This window comes from Staurois parvus, unplaced genomic scaffold (genome assembly GCF_062004578.1).
Source record: "Staurois parvus isolate SC_StPar_1 unplaced genomic scaffold, SC_StPar_1.0 ptg001316l, whole genome shotgun sequence".
NCBI classification, from domain to species: Eukaryota; Metazoa; Chordata; class Amphibia; order Anura; family Ranidae; genus Staurois; species Staurois parvus.
The window spans coordinates 1,532,589-1,551,564 of NW_028319112.1; the positions used below are offsets into that span (position 1 = coordinate 1,532,589).

The window sequence follows — 18,976 nt, forward strand, 5'->3', positions numbered from 1 at the left end:
TTTCTATAGGGGAAGCAGTCACCTTACCTGCTGAACGTTGTGGGGGGAGGACATAGACTATGTTTAAATCTATCATTGAAAATGTGAAAAGCCAGTTATTGTATTTGTGGTAACTTGTACAGTGGTTCTTTTTTATAAGATGAAAGATGGTCTATGAAGTTTGCAGCCAGTGTTTAAAAGGAAAACTCTCTTACTTTCCATGAATAGATTTATGCCACTGTTTAGAAGTCAGTCCTTGTGCAAACAATAACATTGTGTTGATGTCTAAATATATTTTTATATAGGTATGTTTGTTCTTTTACCTTTGTTTGCAGGAACCCCAATCAATAAGCCTCCAGTATTGGGATATAAAGATCTGAATCTTTTCAAGCTTTTTAGGCTAGTCTATCACCAGGGGGGTTGTGACAATGTAAGTAGATTTTAACTTTTTTTTTTTTTTTTTTTTCCCTGCCGTCTTCAAGTTTTATATCAACATTTTCTCCTTTTCTGGCAGATTGAAAGTGGTGCTGTATGGAAGCAAATTTATATGGACCTTGGCATTCCTATTTTAAACTCTGCTGCATCCTACAATGTAAAAACCGCGTACAAAAAGTAAGTGACTGTAAAAAAAAAAAAATCCCCATTCATAGAGATGTTTTAGTGGGACTGCGGCGGGCATTCTGACACTGGGGGGAAACTGACTTGGTGTCAATGGGGATGTAAAAAACAGCACTGACACTGGGCAGGAAGGGGTTAATGTGAGGGGCGAGAAAAAGGGTTAAGTGTGTGTAAGGAGTGTTTTACTAGGGGGCAGGGGGGTGTGTGCTTCACTGTAACCACACTGATCGGGATGGCTGTGCACAGCAGTGTGCTTCAGCAGAGAGGGAGGAAATTTGTAAACAAAATAACTGGGCTGCAATGTAATAAAGAAAAAGATTGGGAACTGCAAGGCCTCCCATATCTTTAGCTTCCTGTAGAGTTTCTAGTTTAATGTGAGGCGTGCGCATCTGACAGATTAAGGCGCAAAACAACGTATCAAATCTTTTAAAGATCTATTTGGGAATCCAAACAGGGGCATTGTGCAGAATATGAAGTAATTGAGGGGCCCAGATCATTTTTGATTAAGTTACACCTCCCTACCATGGATAGAGGAAGTTTAGTCCAGCTACTTGTTTTTTGTTTAAATTTTTTAATTAACGGTAGTAAGTTTAGATATGTCTATTTCGATAGAGTGGGGTGAATGATATTACCCAGATATTTAAAGGAGTCCACTATTTCAATCTGCACAACTTCAGGTGGTATGGGATGCGTAAGGGTATCCAGCGGTATTCCAATTTATTGAGAAGCCAGAGAAGGGGCCAAATTCATTGATTAATGTCATTAGGCGTGTCAATGTATCACGCGGATGTATCACCCAAAAACAGAAGGGTGTCATCAGCATATACTGCTACTTTCTCCATCTGCTCTCCTCCACAAAAACCAACTATACCCAAATCTTCTCTAATGGCAACTGCCAGACGTTCTATCACTACAGCGAATAACAATGGGGAGAGAAGACATCCCTGCCATGTCCCTCTACCTAGTGCGAATGAGGTGGATACAGCATTATTGAGTGTAGATATATCTAGTACGGCCTGCATGAGTCTCCTGTTCTGTACACATATGAATGACACCTTTTGGTTAAAGTGTTGACTTGCACAGCCTGCATTTAAGAAGCGTCAGACCATTATCAAGGATACTACTACTGACAAAAGTACCCATCTACCTCAGCAGAAGACAATTGAACAGACTGCAAAGCCCTCTCCCTCTTTTGATTACAAAAACATCCCTTTCGTTACCCCACTCCCACACCAGCTAATGTCTAGACCTCTCCAAGATTGGATCCCAGTTCACCCTCAAGGTCTGGGGACTAAAGCCTGACAAATACTCAGTTAAAGTGAAAGTTAAGTCCGCTTTTTGATTTGTACTTACAGTTAAGCCTATATTAAAGCTTACCTGTAGGTACAGTGAATATCCCCTAAACTGGCACTGTTGGGATATTCACACAACATGCTGATGTCACGTGCAAATGCACTCTGAAGGGACGGCATACCTGTGCCATTCCTTCAGAGCTCCATGCCGGGGCCTGCGCATGCGCGTGAGTGACGTCATTGTGGCCCCATCTATTCATTGAGCCGGAGTCTGCAAACCCAGAAGGAAGGCCGGTTGAAGATGGATACTCCCAAGAGCCATGGCAGTGCTGCGGTAAAGGGCTCTGTGTCCAGGTAAGTCTGTCATAATGTGGGAGTATGCAGTGCATTCTAGTTCATTGTGACTTAATGATCAGGTCTGTCATTTCTTCCTTTCACCAGGGAGATTTTCCTGTTTTGGTTGACATTAAGAATGCATACCTACATGCCCGTCTTTTCAACAGTTTTGACCTTTTCCATGTTTTGATGTGGAGCTTGTGCATTAACAGCTCGTGGTCCTGCTGTTCAGCCTCTGGTCTGCACCTTGGGTGTTCACCAAGGTGCTGGCCACAGGATTATCCATGCTGTGCTTCCATTGCATCCCCATTGTGGAATACTTAAGGCAACCTCCTGTTGAGAGAACAGTCTTTGTAGGCTCTGTCTGTACAATGTGACATTGACTGTCCAGAGAGTAGTTGTTTAGTTGGCACCTGAACTTACAGAAATCTTTGTTGGAAGCCCGGCATTATTCGGAGTACAGAAAAGGCATATTATTTAAAGCTAGTTATGATCCTTATTACATAGTTATATTGGTCTAGTTCAGGGGTAGGCAACCTAAAAGAGGTGTAGATCTACCTGAACAACATGGAAGAAGTCAAAGATCAACTGGCAGAGTGTCCCCTCCTCACACCTGATTTATACCTCTAATTGCCATACTACCGTGTCACAATCACGTGCATTGCACATCAATTATGGATTTAAATCAGGTGGTGAGGAGGCAACATATCGCCTGTTCACCACCTGTCAAACACACTTGGATCGCTGGCCAAATTGCTGGATCTGCATAATGTTGTCAAAACGGCGACCCTTGAGCTGGATCTTCATCTTCGGGGGTTGAGCTCGTTTGAAGGTCTTCCTGACGTCTCGTCTTCCAGTGATGTTCTTTCGCCCTTGAAATGCACTTGCCACTCAAAACTCCTCGAACGACTCACTGCAGCATCGCTATTAACTTCCCGAATCATGTCAAACACCTCACGTTTCACGCAGAACTTCGTTTGCCCTTTTGCTCTAACTTGTTGTCCATGATGAAATAGCAGACGTGGTAACACACGATGTCAGAATACCACCAGTTGAACAGCTGCCGAGGTACACAGGACAATGTTTTTTGGCACACTGACTTATGAAGGTCGGTGCTCCCTGTGATGGTGCATGCTGCCATCTGTTGGTTTGTTACAAAACTAGGTCTTGAAACTTTTTGATACCACCTCATATTTTATTCTACAGGCATGGTGCACTTTCTAAAAGCACACCAAAACTCTTACATTCAGGAGTTTAATTGCGCTTTCAGAAGGTGTACCACATCTGCAGTATATAATAGAAGTCTATGGCTAAGCGCAGGAAAGCGCGGTGTAGGTAAACCATAGCATATCAGTGTGAAAGCAGCCCTATATTATTATGCCCGGTGTGTTGCTTCACACTGACCTAACAATCTCTTCTTTCCTGCTGCTGGCACCACTCTGGAGACTGTTAGCTGGGATAAAAGGTGGAGTGCAGTTGGTATTATTCCACACAGGGCAGGAGCCAGCACTACAGAGGTGGCATTGGCTTATGTTGCTCTTGCTCCCTACTACAGCTCCAACTTTACAAGTAGTCCTTCTGCATTGCACTCTGATGCTCTGGGATGGCAGGTGAGCAAGCCCAGACCGCTATCTACCAGTCACTTGGCTGAGATCTACTGGTTGCAGACCCCTGGTCTAGTTCATACCTAAACTTCCGCTTTAACGTGGTGTGAGTTTTGGAGTTTCCACCCTGGGAGGTTCTTTGTGGGATGAATCCTCTACTTCCTTCAGCTACGTCTGGACCATCAATTGACTTTCGTACTCATAAGGCTGTCTTTGTCACCTCGGGTGGACCACAGAAGGGTGCTCCAGCATTTTGTTCCATCACAGGTGACTCAGGGAGACCCTTATCCAAGGTCTTGTGGTCTTCAGGATCAGTTTCTATGCTTTCCTGTTAAGGCGCCATCCAGTAGATCTGTGCTGCTTGCGTGTTTTTGGGGGTTTTTTTTTAGCAGCAAACCGTTTTCTGTCAGATTTGCAAGGCTGGTACCTGGAACGTTGGCATGTTCTCTAAGACCAGGTGGTTTTTGCTAATGCCAGCAGTATAGTTCTTCAGGAGGCTCTTTGGGCTGCAGGCAGTCCTGATTTTTCTGCTTTTTTTTTTCTTGAGTCCATTGGGTTTTTTGTGTTGCTCACCCCTCTGCTGGACTTCTGTTGGATGTCCTGATGGTGAAAAACTTCCTGTATTCTTTAGTACATATGGGAAACAAAATATATTTGTAATCTCTGAAATATACTTTTCTTAGAGTTTAAGGGGTACAGGTGTCATCCCCTTGTATTTATGATCATGCCCTTGGTTCTGCTTTGCTTTTCGAGGCATACTCATAGTAGTAGGGGGCTTATCCTGTGCTATTGTACAGTTTTTTGCCAGTGTCCAATCCTTCTATAGGCCCCATCATAACCAAGAGGTGAGATTTGCTGTATCTCTAATTGGACTCCAAGAAAAAAAGATTTTTAGGTTCAGTACAAAATTGCTGTTTTCTTCACGATGCTTAAAGAAACAGAGAAGAAAGAGGATTTGTTTAATATGCTTTTACTACTTGTTTAGAATATATAACTACTTTAGTGTGCATGATCTGGGCACAGGTTCATTTCAAGTTTGCAAGCCTATTCTGATATAGGCGGGCCAGTTTCCTTTTAGTTTGTAGCTGATAGTAGGTAAAGTTGGAGGATTCCAGTTTGTTTTTGATAAGGATCCTTGTAATATGAACAGTGTTTGTGAGGTTTAGTTCTAAAGCCTCCCAATTTTAAATGCTTATTGTTGTTTTTTTTTTTTGTGCTTCATCTTACAGACTACCCTTCACCTGTAAGCATCTCCAAAATGTAAATAAGCCTTCTCACCCAAAGGAATGAATTTGACATTAAATTATATGCAAACCTAAAAACAAAAAGTAATATATTTCTGTTTAAAAGGTCTTGGATGTGGCTGCTGCATTTGTTTTCTTTTTCAGGTTTTTTATTTTCACCTGGCTGTTCTGCCAGTTAGATACTTCCATTTGTAGAATGGCAATGCTCACTTACTCTTTTGTATCAGGACAATAGAAACAGTATGGGACTATGGAACCGTGCACCTCTCCTGTTCTTTGTAACATGCAGGGGCAAAATTCTGAGATGGCTAAGAACAAGGTTATTTAATAGCAGTTGGCACAGAAATTAGAAGCTCTCAAGGCTTCAGGAAAGATCAAGAGGTATTTTGTTAACTTATCAGAGAGACCAAACCTTTTCAGTGGTACAGAAAAAAAGAGAATTTTAGGGTTAGGGATTATATACCTTTTTAAGTTGCAAGTTAAAAGCTGTATGTTATGTTAACATTCCTATTAATATGGGACCAATAGTCTTCACTGGGAGATGCTATCAGTGTAATATGCTGTCCTTCTCATTCCAGGTATTTGTATGGGTTTGAAGAGTATTGCCGCTCTGCAGAAATTAAGTTTAGGACTATTCATCACAATGATCCCCAACCAGTAGAGGAGAGTCCGACACAGGAAGAAGAATCAATGGAGAACATCGACCAGACCGAACCTGAAACCCCGCCTATCAGTGTTAGTGTCAAGGAAGATGACGACACAGATTCTAGCAGCGACAATGAAAAAGAGGAGATTGAAATGAAGTCTCTAAGGGTACGATTGTATTTAAATGTAATGTAAACCTCAGAAAGCCTTTCTATTAACGATGTTCTTTCCATGATCTTAGGCTCATTTTTTTTTCCCTATATCTTTGTCTCCTAAATGTAATGAAGCATGTACACACATCAGATGTTATGTCACCCCTTATACCACTGCTTGCTCTGGGCCAGTGACTCACTAAGCAGTGATACAACAGTGCAACAAACCGCTCCACAGTCTAGACATTCACAAGAAAGTTGGTAGTGACAGCTTGTGTATTTGTATCTTAAAGTGGAGTTCCACCCTAAAGGGGAAGTTCCGCTTTAATGCTTTGTCCCCCGCTCCCCATTAAGGATGGCACCTTTAGGGAGCAGGTTCCCGAATTTGACAGGTACCCGCTTCCACTTACGTTGCGATCGCCTAGGCGATCGGAAGCAGAAGTTGTCCTCCCTCCCCGTAGTCTCCTGGGACATGTGACAGGTCCCAGAAGACTATGGGGCCATTCACAAATCGCAGCGCTTCTCGCTCATTCGCAGTGGGCACCTGGCTGTGAAGCCGCAAGCTGTCACAGCCGGGTGCCCACACTAAAGATGCCAGTGCCAGGCTGAGAAGACGGCTGGTGAAACCAGAGATGGTGAGGACACTGCTGGACCGAGGGACAGGTAAGTGTCTATTTTAAAAGTCAGCAGCTACAGTTTTTGTAGCTGCTGACTTTTTTTTATTTTATTTTCAGCTGGAACTCTACTTTAACAGATTATTTATTTTTTAAGTTGTTTTTTTCTATGGGTTATCTGCACAGGAAGCTAGAAGTTTATTGAAAAAGAATGTCTATTAAAGCTCCTTGTGTTTGTAAAAATGTGTGTTTTTAAAATAGATTTTGATATTTTAAATATTTATGGTGGTCATTCCTTGCATTTGATTTCTGCCATGTTTTTTTGTTTTTGTTTGTTTTTTAAACTAACTAGCATTAATAATTCCATATCATTATTCTATAGGCGAGGCGAAGACCCGTTATCTGTGCAAACTCATCTACAAATGAGCAGGAAGACTCTGAGAAAAGAAAAGAGAGCAACAAAGAAAACAAAGATGTGGAAGAGGACGATGACAGACCTGAGGAAAAGAAGGAAAATGATGCTACTCCTCTGAGGAGAAGCTTAACTAGCAAGGGGAAGGATCGGAGAATTCAGAAACCAGAGGACTCGGAGAGAGAATCTGATGAGGAGGATGACAAACTATCTGATGTGTAAGTGAGCTAACTTTGTCCTTGCCCTTAGTTTTACCTTGTTCTGACTGTCAGTGCAAGTTTTCAGAGACAAAAACATATCCTAAATGTACAGTACAGGACAATGGCAAAGTATTCTTACACTGTGGGTTATAGGCATGTACCTTCAGGTGAATGGACACTGCCTTCGCTTTAGAGGACATGCACCCTAAGTGCCTCCCCTATGATCCTAACCCACTGTGTGAGTCCTCCATTTTACGCTAACATTTGAAAGCAATGAACCTCTTCTCCTACATGGAGAAAATCACCCTTCGTTTAATTAGTTTATTATTTTTCTTTATTATTTTGTCATTGGATTCTTCAATCAACTCCTCACTGTCTTCTAATGCCAACATAGAGGCAATAGATCTGGATTGCCACAACCTTCGTAAAACCTTGGAGGTTGTACCAGGGATCCACACCAGTAAATGCTGTGGGAATAGCCTGTAATGTTGCCTCAGACACTGGAGCCTGCATAGGCATTTACAATGACACTTTGTGCAATGTTTTGATGTCAGTCGTAGGGTGCTTTTACAGGACCATGGCCATCTTCCATCGCTATGGATTGTTCTCTGTATAACACTGCAGACTCTGTAATAAGATATGCTCACTGTGATGGACGAAGTCTGGTCTTCACATACAGTCCAGTATTGTGGATAGGTAAGACAGTCACCCTATATATCTAACTGTTACCATAAAAAGAGCGCTGTGTTTGGAATGTATTTCGTTCACAGTGGCAACTTTTTTAAACTTGGCAATAAAATTTAAACCACTCAGAGCTCATTCTCATTTGAATGACCAGGCGTTACATCACACCACTGGTGGCACACTTTACTGCCACTTCGCCTGCAGCCCTGGTAAGGTACTTGGGCGCCTTCTCCTGCCCTTTCGTCACAAGGATTTGTTACAGGGCAGTCTGCACCTGAGTTACCTTGTACTCCTTCTGGACACGTTTACTCTATACTTCCATTCTATTCAGTGAGCACCCCACAAGGAAATTCCTCAGTTGTAGCTATGGTGGAGACCACGCAAAAGGAAGTCAATTCAGAATCGCAGGCAAACATTCAGGGGCAGTTCACACTACAGAAAAGCATTCCGGATATGTTTTTGCTTACAGTTCACACCACACTCAGTTCCGGTGCAGTTTTGATCCAGTTTGCCATGTTTCAGTATTCTGTGCAGAAAAAATGCAGCATGTTCTACTTATTTTTTATTTATTTTTTTTCCTGCACTTGAAACTTAGTGGAACTGACTGCACTACTGTGAACCAGGGCCATTGGAATACATGGAAAACACTGTGCATGCATTTTTGATGCAGAAAAAAGTGCACTGAACTGCATCTAGTGTGAACTAGCTCTGAGTCTGCCAAAGGCCCCCACAACAACACCACTCTACCTCGGAGTCATGATGGGTCCCTTTCATCAAAGCAGAAACCAGGCTCTACCACTGGTCTCTTCATTGGATTTTTTCTCTTTCAGGGACACAACTAGCGCCTTATTTGACTAAAGCAGAATTCTCTGCATCTATGTCACAATTCCACGGACAGTTTACAGCGTTAATTATCTTTGTCTAGGGTTCATATATACCACAGATTTTCTCCTACTTATGTTTCTCACCCTCAATTGGATCGTGATGTGCTGGTCCTAAAGGATGCAGTCACAGAAGGGAGTGAAGAGGCTGTTGAGGCAGTATTGGTGGAAGCTGCAGAAGACTTTTCTTCCCCAGACTGATACCAAATTGAAAAGGTAGTTTGATGCAACATGCTTGCTAACATTGAATAGCTAATTGCTTCTATTTGCAAAAGTCTTGGCATTGTGCAACCTGACTCCTTCATTTCTTCACACCCATTTCTACAAAGAGAACTGCAAAATCCTGCAAACCAGTCCTAAACAAACATCTTGTTGTACCTATTAAAGATGTTCCTTCTTTCAAAGATTCTGCAGATGGAAAATGTGAGATTCTCTTTGCTGTTGGGGACCAGCCCTGCAGCCAGCTCCCATTGCCAAACTGCAGCTAACTGGACTAGGGCAATGAATAACCAACATGTTTGTTTAAGGATCATGCCATTACAGGTCAATTACAGCAACTGCTATCTGCTCCGTTTTCAAGACAAATGTGCAAGATGGCTCTGATCTTTATTCACATGCATAGAATCCTATGGGTGAAAGCAGGGCTGCTGTTAGAAACCACAGACCCCATACAGCCAACCTGACAGGGCCCCTCCCCCCAAAAAAACCCACAGTTTACTATACTTATGAACTACAGGTATGAATAAACAAAGTGAGTGGTCGGTACTGATTGCTAATTGTGTTAATTCAGGAAAGAAGGGGCTGTAAATGTGACATATTTAATGGAACCTTCCCCCACTCTCCATCCTGAAGGATCCTATTGTCTTAGTGCCTGCAGCTGCCGGTGGGAGACAAAGGAGGGTAGCCGGCAGCACTGTGGGGATCGGGGTACACGGGGGGCCTGGGCAGCAGGGGAAAACGTATGGTGTACAAGCAGGGTGACATGGGGCAATTACTGGAACCGATCCCCTGTATGGCTCTCTTTGCAGCAGCTGAAAGCCGACAGGAGGGAGAGGAGAAGTCAGCTTTCAGCTGCTGCATAAAGCGCCATAAAGGGAATCGGTGCCGGTAATAGCCCCTCCGCTGTTCTGATCACCCTCCCTGCCAACATCTGATTCACCCAGCTTCCTGGGCCCCCCTGCTGGCCTGGGCCCCCTACAGGAGAACTGGTGGTACCCCCTTATCCGTGGCCTGGGTGAAAGCTTGGACAGCTGAAGCTGTATGTAGAAGGGTGACTCATATGTATGCCTTTCCAATGAAACCGTCTGATAAATTTGGTCAAGCAATGAGGTCACAGGAGGGAATGTTTATTTCCACAATGGAAGAGCCCAAAAAACCTTCTCGATTAGAAGAGCCAGGGGCTTCTGAGGAGAATACTTATCTGCTTTAACCAGGCTTCAACTTCAAAACCTAAGTACAGCTCTTCCTTTCAGTACAAGGCTTGGCCCACAGATTCCCAAAGCCTTCACCAAAACCCTCTCCACAATGAAGGGGCACCCTACAGGGAAGAGCAGAGAGTGCACTGATAACAGCTGAAATGCCTGAGTGGTGATGTAATCCATAGGCTTATTATGGGCCATCCATTGTCAGCATGTCTCCTCTTCTCTGACAGAGGGAAGCTGATCACGTGGCCTGAGAATAGGTAAGTGTATGCAGTAATATGCAGCTTTCTTCTACAAGGTAGAATATGTTAGGAGGGGGAGGGTGCAGTTTGACGATTAGATAGTTTTATCCTGGAATTCCACTTTAAGCATTCTCAAAGGGTAGGTCTCAGATGTATTCATTCTTTTTCAAAAGTCTTGGCTTTCCTCTCCCTTGTAAGTACCTTTCTTCAAGGTGTATCTAGTATTAGGCCCCCATTGCAGCACCCTGTTCTTTCTTGGGATCTTAACTTTGTTCTGTCTGCCCTGCAGAAACAGTCCTTTAAACCTATCGGGTGTATTCCCCTAGAGGATCTCGCTTGCAAAATAGCCTTTTCGGTTGCCATCAAGTCTGAACGGGGGGGGGGGGGGGGGGGGCCCTTTTCCTGTAAAAGAGCCTTTCCTCTTTCACAATGACAAGATTGTATTACACCCAAGGCCACTCCCTTTTTTTCTTTAGTTATGCTTGGAATTCAGCAATGCAATACAAAAAGGCTAAGTATTCGAGTCTCACACTGCCTTACTACTATGTGGTCACAACGTGTCGATTTGTGTGGGGGGAGTGGGGTGGCGCAGTGCAGTCCCACTGTATTGGGTATCCCCCAGCTTATACTCTACTAACAGCTCCTGGACTGCTTGCAGCATGCCTACTGATTGTGTCTGTTTCTGCAGCCTTGAATTATGTCTCCCTCTGCTCCTAGATACTTTTTCTCATCCTAGTTTGCTCCTTTGGGTAAGGATTACTGCACTTTCAGCTGAGACTACAGTCATGCAGGGCTTCATGGCCCCAAATCATTGGTTTATTAGCTGACTCTTACTGCAGAGCCCCAAACATGTTCCCATGCCTTCTTCTGCATCTCTGTCTGATTTATCTGTGGATATGGCTGCTTTTGAGCTATCAGCTGTAGTGACTTTGTCTGATTATCAGTTGCTTTAGTGCCTTTCCGGCAAACTTGCCCTGTGGGGTTACAGTCTACTGCTATTACTCTCTCCGCATTAAGAGATTATTTCATCTCTTATCGATGCAATGCACACAACTCTAAAATGACAGGATTAGCCTGTCGCTTCTACCATTGCAGTTTCTAGTCTGGGCTCCTAAGGTTACAGAGACTTTCCTATTGCACCCACTTTTTCTGACAATTTAATTTACTGATATTGGAAACATCCTGACAAGATGTTTGATACCCCTCTTCTCCCCCCAAGTGCTTATTGGTCTTGTATCCATTTGTGCAAAAGGGTTTATCCCCCCGTTGTAGATCTGGCAGTGTCCCGCCTTAACAAGCTTTGTACAAGCTATCTCCAGCAGGAGACGCACTCACCTTTTTAAAGAGTATTTTCTTTATCGTACATTACGGGACACAGAACAGGCTATTCATGTCTATGGGTTATACGCCACCTATAGCTGAATGGACACTGGCCGACCAATCAGAGAGGAGGTCCTCCCTTATATAACCCCTTCTACACATTAAGTACTTCAGTTTTTTTTGCCAGGTGGATGGTCAATGAAAGTGTTGCCTGTGCTCCAAGGAGCATACCTAAGGTCTGGATGGGTTCCGTGGGTAATCATGGACTTTAATTGGATGCATTCAGAAAGCTGCTCAACCAAGATGGATGGTAGCCGAGCCTCGCTAGATAAAGAGAAGAGCCCTCGGGGTTTTGCCTGCAATGCAACCTTACAACGCTGGACCCTGTGTAACCGAACCCTGTGCAGTAGAAACTGACCAGGGTGTTTTCTAGTAGGGTGCTGAACAGGTCCAAGGCACTTGCCCTATTTAATATGGGACCAAGTCCTTGAGGGTCTCTATTACAAAGCCCACTGTGATTGAGTGAACGTTGGTACCTGATGGAACTCAAGACCTGCAGCGGAACTAGTAAGCTGCCTCTGTATTTTTCTAAAATAGGTTGTGGTTTTGAAGGCAAATGAGGTATTTTTCTGCTGCTTCTAGATGCTGTTGCCGAGACAAAGATCAGGCTATTCGGTGGGGGTATGTGAGTACTCCCCTTGGTGGGGACAATAGGCCAGGCAGTCAGAAGGCTGCCTTTGGGGCGGCCCAGGGAGCAGCGATCGCAATGATTGTTTGTTCACCACACTACTTGCATAGCTGTATTGGTCCCTGTGTTGCTGTTGCAGGGTAGAAGCTCTTAGCGAACGAATATCTTCCAGAAAGCGGACTGGGGGAGGCATGGCAGGAAGAGACCCTTATGCACCGCCATCAGGTACTGAGGAGCCTAATCGAAGTTTTGCTGTTAAATCCTCTCCTAAAAGGCCAGAGGCAACTGGGCAATCTGAGCCACTGTGGTTGTCTGGCATTCTGACTACTACTGGTGCTTTTGCGTCAGCGTATGTAACCAAGGATGATCTTGCTTCAGCCTTAGCAGAATTAGAGGATAAGACTGTTTGAGATGATTGCCTCCGTTTCGCAAGGGGCTAAGAAGCAGGAGAGGTCCCCGTCACTAGAGCCACCAATCCTGGAGCAGGAATGGGTGGAACCTGAGGATGAGGAACCAGAGGAAGACCAGGCAGTAGAATCTCTATCGGAGGGGTCACAGCCCGAAGAGAATCAGGCAATTTCTGCATCAATCTCAGAGATTATTGGTGCAAGTCCTCACTGATGTGATACGCTCTGGTTTCAGGCTACCCCCAGTAGAAACTTCTGAGATTACTTATTCCTCTTTGGGTTCTTTGAAACCTCCACAGGTCTTTCCAGTACATCCTCTCCTGGAACAGATTATGTATGCTGATTGGAATCACCCAGAGTTTTTGTTCCGCCAAAAAAATTTTCCTTTTTGTATCCCTCGGAAGAAAAGTTTAAGAAATGGGGTAGCATGTAGTAGATGCGGCTTTTTTCATCTCTGAATAAGTCTTTAACATGTCCTGTAGATAGTGTCCAGGCCTTTAAGGATCCAGCAGATAAGAAGCTGGAATGTCCTTAAGGCCTCTTTCTCCCAGGCAGGTTCTGCCACACAGCCTGCAGTGGCAGCTATTGGCGTTTGCCAGAGTCTTTCTGACAGGGTCAAGCGGTTGTTTGGAAGGTCTTCAGGGCAGGGGGAATATTCGGCTGAGGATTTGGATGAAGTTCCATTTTGTTTTGCGGTTGATGCTCTTAAGGATTCAGTTCAGCAAATTTCTCACATGGCCCTCTTGTCAGTACACATGCGCAGGGTTTTGTGGCTTAAGAATTAGTCGGTGGAACTGCCGTGTAAGAAGTTGTTGGCAGGTTTTCCCTTTCTTGGGGAGAGACTGTTTGGGAAGGATTTAGGCAAGTCTATTGAGAAGATTTCTGGGGGAAAAAGTTATTTTACCCTTTAAAAGGAATCCAAGCGCCCTTTTATTAAAAGGGCAGGGGCCTCTGTTGCTGAGCCCTTTGCTACCAGATTCATTTCGCCAAACACAGGCGGCAGCCTCTACAGGTAGAACTCATAGTCAGAATCCAAGGAGGCCCTGGGTGCAAAAGTCAGCCAAAACAGATCCAAGGGGCGCCCCCACTCATTCTGGTGGGGGGAAGGCTTTTGGATTTTGTAACAGCCTGGAAGGCTGTAATCCAAGACATGTGGGTAGTTTCCACAATTTCGCTAGCGTACAGGCTGGAGTTTCGGGTTTTTCCCCCATGCTGGTTTTTAAGGTCAAGCATACAAACAAATCTGGAGAAAAGAAGAAGGCTTTTACAGGCGCTCGACAACCTATTCTCCTAGGGGGTGATCACAGAGGTTCCAGTGGACAAAAGAGATCAAGAATTTTATTCAAACCTGTTCCCAGTCCCAAAGCCAAATGGGGATGTGAGGCCCATTTTGGACTTCATGAGTCTAAACCGGTTTCTAAATGTCCAGTCTTTTTGTATGCAATCCGTTCGGTCGTTAGTGGCCTCTTTGCGGGAAGGAGCATCTATCGACATCAAGGATGCTTTACCTGCACATGCCAATATTTCTCGCTCATCAAAGATTTCTGCATTTTGAAGTAGGGGTTCAGCATTTTCAGTTTGTAGCACTTTCTTTTGGTCTGGCCACATCTCCTTGAGTGTTTACAAAAGTTCTGGCTTCAGTATTGGGGCTACTCAGACCTCAGGGGATATTGATCATAGGATATCTAGACAATCTATTGCTCAGGGGTCAGTCTGTGCTAGGTTTGAAGCAGGATGTGGCTTTTACGGTTCTGATCTTGAAACGACTGGGCTGGGTGCTCAACTTTGAGAGGTTGGCCTTGGAGCCAATACAGAGCCTGGAATATTTGGGGATGGTTCTAGACTCTGTTCAGGCAAAGGTATTTCTGACTCCAGGCAAATGCTGCACTCTGAAAGAACAGGTCTGCACTTTAAGGGACAAGAGGTATCCTTCAGTTTGCCTCTGTATGAGGTTGCTGGGAAAGATGGTGTCTTCGTCCGAGGCAATTCCCTATGCTCAGTTCCACTCTAGACCTCTACAAAGAAATATTCTGGCTGTTTGGAACAAACAGATTCCAGCCCTGGATTGTCATATATCTGTTTCCAAAAGCACTTTGAAGCCTGAATTAGTGGTTGGTGTCTCGGAATTTGGAGAAAGGGAGATCCTTTCGGCTGGTGATATGGAAATTGGTAACCACCGATGCCAGCCTCTCAGATTGGGGGGCTGTTCTGCAGGAGGCCACAGTTCAGGGAACATGGCTTCCATGGGAGAGGATACTTCCCATCAATGTCCTGAAACTTCGGACAGTATGGCTTGCCCTGGGGTATTGGACGTCCAGGCTTCAGGGTTGGCCAGTGAGAGTTCAGTGCAAAAATGCCACAGTAGTGGCATACATCAACCACCAGGGCGGTACTAGGAGTCAAAGAACTCAGGAAGAGGTAAATTACATTCTGATCTGGGTAGAAAGATATGTTTCAGGTTTATCAGCAATATTCATTCCGGCTGTGGAGAATTGGCAGGTGAACCATCTCAGTTACCGACTTTTGGTTCCAGGGGAGTGGGCTTTGCATCCCGAGGTTTTCACATCAATCCGCCCGTGTTGGGGGTTACCCGGATGTAGATCTGTTGGCATCCAGGTTCAAAAACCAAGTCGATCATTTTGTGTCCAGGGTAAGGGACCCTCGTGCGGCAGGGTTAGATGCCTTAGTGATTTCTTGTAACCAGTTTTCACTGATTTATGCTTTTCCTCTAAATCAGCTGCTGTCTCGACTCTTACGCAGGATTCGGGTGGAATCCGTTCCTGTGATACTGATTGCCCCAGCCTGGCTCAGAAGGGCCTAGTATGCAGACATAGTGAGACTGGTAGTGGACAGTCTGTGGTCTCTGCTGTGCCAGCCAGGCCTGCTGGCTCAAGGACCTATATTGCACCCAGCTTTACGGTTGGTAAATTTGATGGCATGGCTATTGAAACCCCAGATCCTGAAGGACGGGGGTATCTGATTCCACCATCCCCATTATGTTGAGCGCTAGAAAGCTAGTCTCTAAGAAAATTTATTACAGAACTTGGAAGGCTTACAATTCCTGGTGTGAGGTCCGAAAATGGCACCCATGAAAATATGTGATTGGTAGGATTCTGTCGTTTCTTCAATCAGGGTTGGAAAAGAAATTGGCTATTGGTACCATTAAGGGCCAGGTTTCAGCATTAGCTGTTTTTTTTTTTCAGAGGCCCATTGCGTCTCACTCTCTGGTTTGCACTTTTTTTTTAAAAGGAGTAATGTGTATTGCTCCTCCTGGCAGGTTAACTTGGGACCTGAACTTTGGTTTTGGAGGTTTTGCAGAAACCAGTGGCACTTCTGTGAAAAGGGTGTTGGAGCTGGCAGTTCTTTCTTGCAGAGAACCATTTTTGATTTTGCGTCAAGATAAGGTGGTGTTGCAACCCCAACCAACTTTTTTTTTTTTTTATTTACCAAAGGTGGTTTCTAGTTTTCATCTCAATCAGGACATCATTTTGCCTTCATTCTTCCCTAGGCCTCAGTCAGCAAGAGAAAGATCTCTGCATACTTTGGATGTGCTACGAGCTGTAAGGGTCTTCTTGAAGGTGACGGCACAGGTCAGGAGGTCGAATGCTCTGTTCCTGCTGCCTGAGGATCCTAGGAAAGGGCAGGCAGCGTCCAAGGCAACTATTTCACATTGGATCTGCCAATTGATCATTTAAGTCTATGGTTTGAAAGGTAAGGTCCCTCCCTTTCAGGTGAAGGAATACTCTACCCAGGAGAGTGGGGGCATCTTGGGCAATCTGCCATCAGGCGTCGGTGGCTTAGGTTTGCAAGGCCGCTACATGGTCTTCGGTTCACACATTCACAAGGTTCTACCAAGAGGATGTCAGAGCCACAGAGGATTCTGCCTTTGGCCACAGTGTTTTACGGACAGCTGAGTAGGTCCTGAGGGATTGTTGACGGTGGCTATCATGGTGTCACCCTCCCTTCAAATTTATTATTGCTTTGGGACATCCCACATAGTCATGAATAGCCTTCTCTGTGTCCCGTGATGTACTCCAAGAAATGTATTTTACAGGTAAGTATGTAGAAAAAAATCCAGCTTTTACTTTTGAAGCTAAATTGGAATACCATCAATTGTATTTGCTTTCAGGCACATAGCAAAATCTAAAAAAAAGTAGTTTTTTTTTTTAATTTTAATTTATCTTGACGACAACTATAACGCTGATATAGTCCACGATGAGATTGAGTTTTACACCCTTGGTTTAATATAATTGCTTAAAAGATGTGATTTTTTTTTTTTTCCCCTTTTCTCTACAACCCTTTGGTGACCGGAAATACATATAACCACTAGTTGTTTGTATATAATAAAAATATTGAACAGCAAGTGTATGTGAACATCAGGAAACAAATTTTTTACTTACTATTAATGCCTTTTATAAAGTCCATGTGAGCTGAACTATGGAAAATTAAATTATCCCTGTTCTTGACATCTTAGGAGTCAAAGGACTTCCCGCTGATCTGAAGTGTTTATTCACATTGGGGACTTGTTTTAAGATGTTTTCATTCCTGCAGGCTTTTCCTGTGTGTCCAAGGAAATGAGAGTGTTTGCCAAAGCATCTGCCCACAGGAAACTACAGCACTCAACAGGGATGGTTCCTGTTGGTGAATATTGCAGGTCATGCCATGCCAGTGTGATTACTGTAATGTTCCCCATGTATAGACACTGCAGGAAAGGAAAACCTCTATAATGTGATCAAATACATAATTTAATTTTCTATACAGTTCTAGAAAATTTACATCTAATTATCACTGCCACAGACTGCTAAAGTAGGTTAGGGTTTTATTTAATTGCCATAGCCACCAATGTGTTAACCACCCGTGCATCCCATTCAGGCAGTCCCATTCAGGTCTATTTGGGTGACGCAGCTGCACGTACACAGCCGCTGCTCCAAATTTGACAGCTGGTACGGGTGCAGGTCCCTGAACATTGCAAACAAAGGATTTCCCAGCAACACTTACCAGCCAGCCTGCTAAACAACCAATTTGGCCCTGTCTAACCGTGTGCAGTAAAAACAGAGGGTTTTGTTTGTACACATTTGCAAATACTTGTGTAAGCCACAGTCCTACGTCAAGGATCCTCTGTATATTGTGGACCTAACTTAAACTTTCCAAAGCCTCCATAGTAGGCGCACATATATCAATGGATAGGTTAAGGACAGGTGTGGCCTGGAGGAGCCCATCCCTCCTTAAAGGTACAGGGGTGCACGTGATGTCCATCTATACCAAAATGACAGCAAAGGCATCCAGTGCGTCCCGGCATCAAAATGAGCCAAAAAATGGAAACCGTCCCAACCTATAACCATCCTTAGCAGTAAGGTGCACATGGAAGGGCAATGCAAACAAAGAATTTCCCAGCAACACTTCCAGCCAGCCTGTGCAACAACCAATTTGGCTCTGTTCAACAGTTTGCATTAGAAACGGAGGGTCCCTGAACGCAGACAGAGTGCAATTGGGAACCCGCACCCACATCGATGAAAAATTAAAAGCAGTGGCTGTGTTCTTTCAGCTGCTGTGTCCCATTTAACATGAATGAGACTGCCTGCACAGGGATGCATGGAACACCTGTGTGAAGGAGGCCTTACTTATCTCAACACTCAATCAGAACGGCTTTTCTAAGCTAGCATGACTGTTTTTTCGACTGGAGTCAAGACTGAAAATACTAAACGGTGCTGTGGCTAAAGAAAGGGTTGAGAAATACTGAAATAGACTCTATTGATACAGCACGTATACATATAGGACTCAGGACACCTCTGAATTTTTTAACAAGATCAATACTTTTTGCACTTCTCAATTATGTATAACAAAATGCTTCCAGTGGTACAGCCCAAAAGGGGCAAATAAGGGAAGTTGGTTTTTGGAGTTTACATAGAGTTTTAACTGTATGATATTTTCAATTTGCAGAAGAGATGAAATGGAGAATAAAGGAGAAAGTGAGGAGGATGAGGATTCGGAAGAAAAAGATCGTCTGGCAGGCACCAAAGTAAAAGTTAAATACGGACGTGGGAAAACCCAGAAAATCTATGAAGCCAATATTAAAAGCACAGAGGTAGATGGTGGAGAGTTGTTATACCTGGTGCACTACTATGGCTGGAATGTAAGGTATGTCGGCATGAGGCTGTGTTTATATGACTGACTGTATAGGAAAGGGAGCATGATGCTGGAATTGAGATTCAGATTGTTTGGATCCAATTTCGGAAA

The 18,976-nt window shown here is 44.1% G+C and overlaps 1 protein-coding gene across 1 annotated transcript in view; it reads left to right on the forward strand.

The window, feature by feature from the left end:
- Window positions 1-18,976, forward strand: part of ARID4A (AT-rich interaction domain 4A) — a 145,618-nt gene that overhangs the window by 89,429 nt on the left and 37,213 nt on the right. Inside the window, exons 13-17 of the mRNA XM_089661127.1 lie at window positions 315-409; window positions 494-591; window positions 5,652-5,886; window positions 6,867-7,114; window positions 18,680-18,877. Coding sequence (XP_089517253.1) covers window positions 315-409; window positions 494-591; window positions 5,652-5,886; window positions 6,867-7,114; window positions 18,680-18,877 — 874 coding nt within the window. The remainder of the gene's footprint in view (window positions 1-314; window positions 410-493; window positions 592-5,651; window positions 5,887-6,866; window positions 7,115-18,679; window positions 18,878-18,976) is intronic.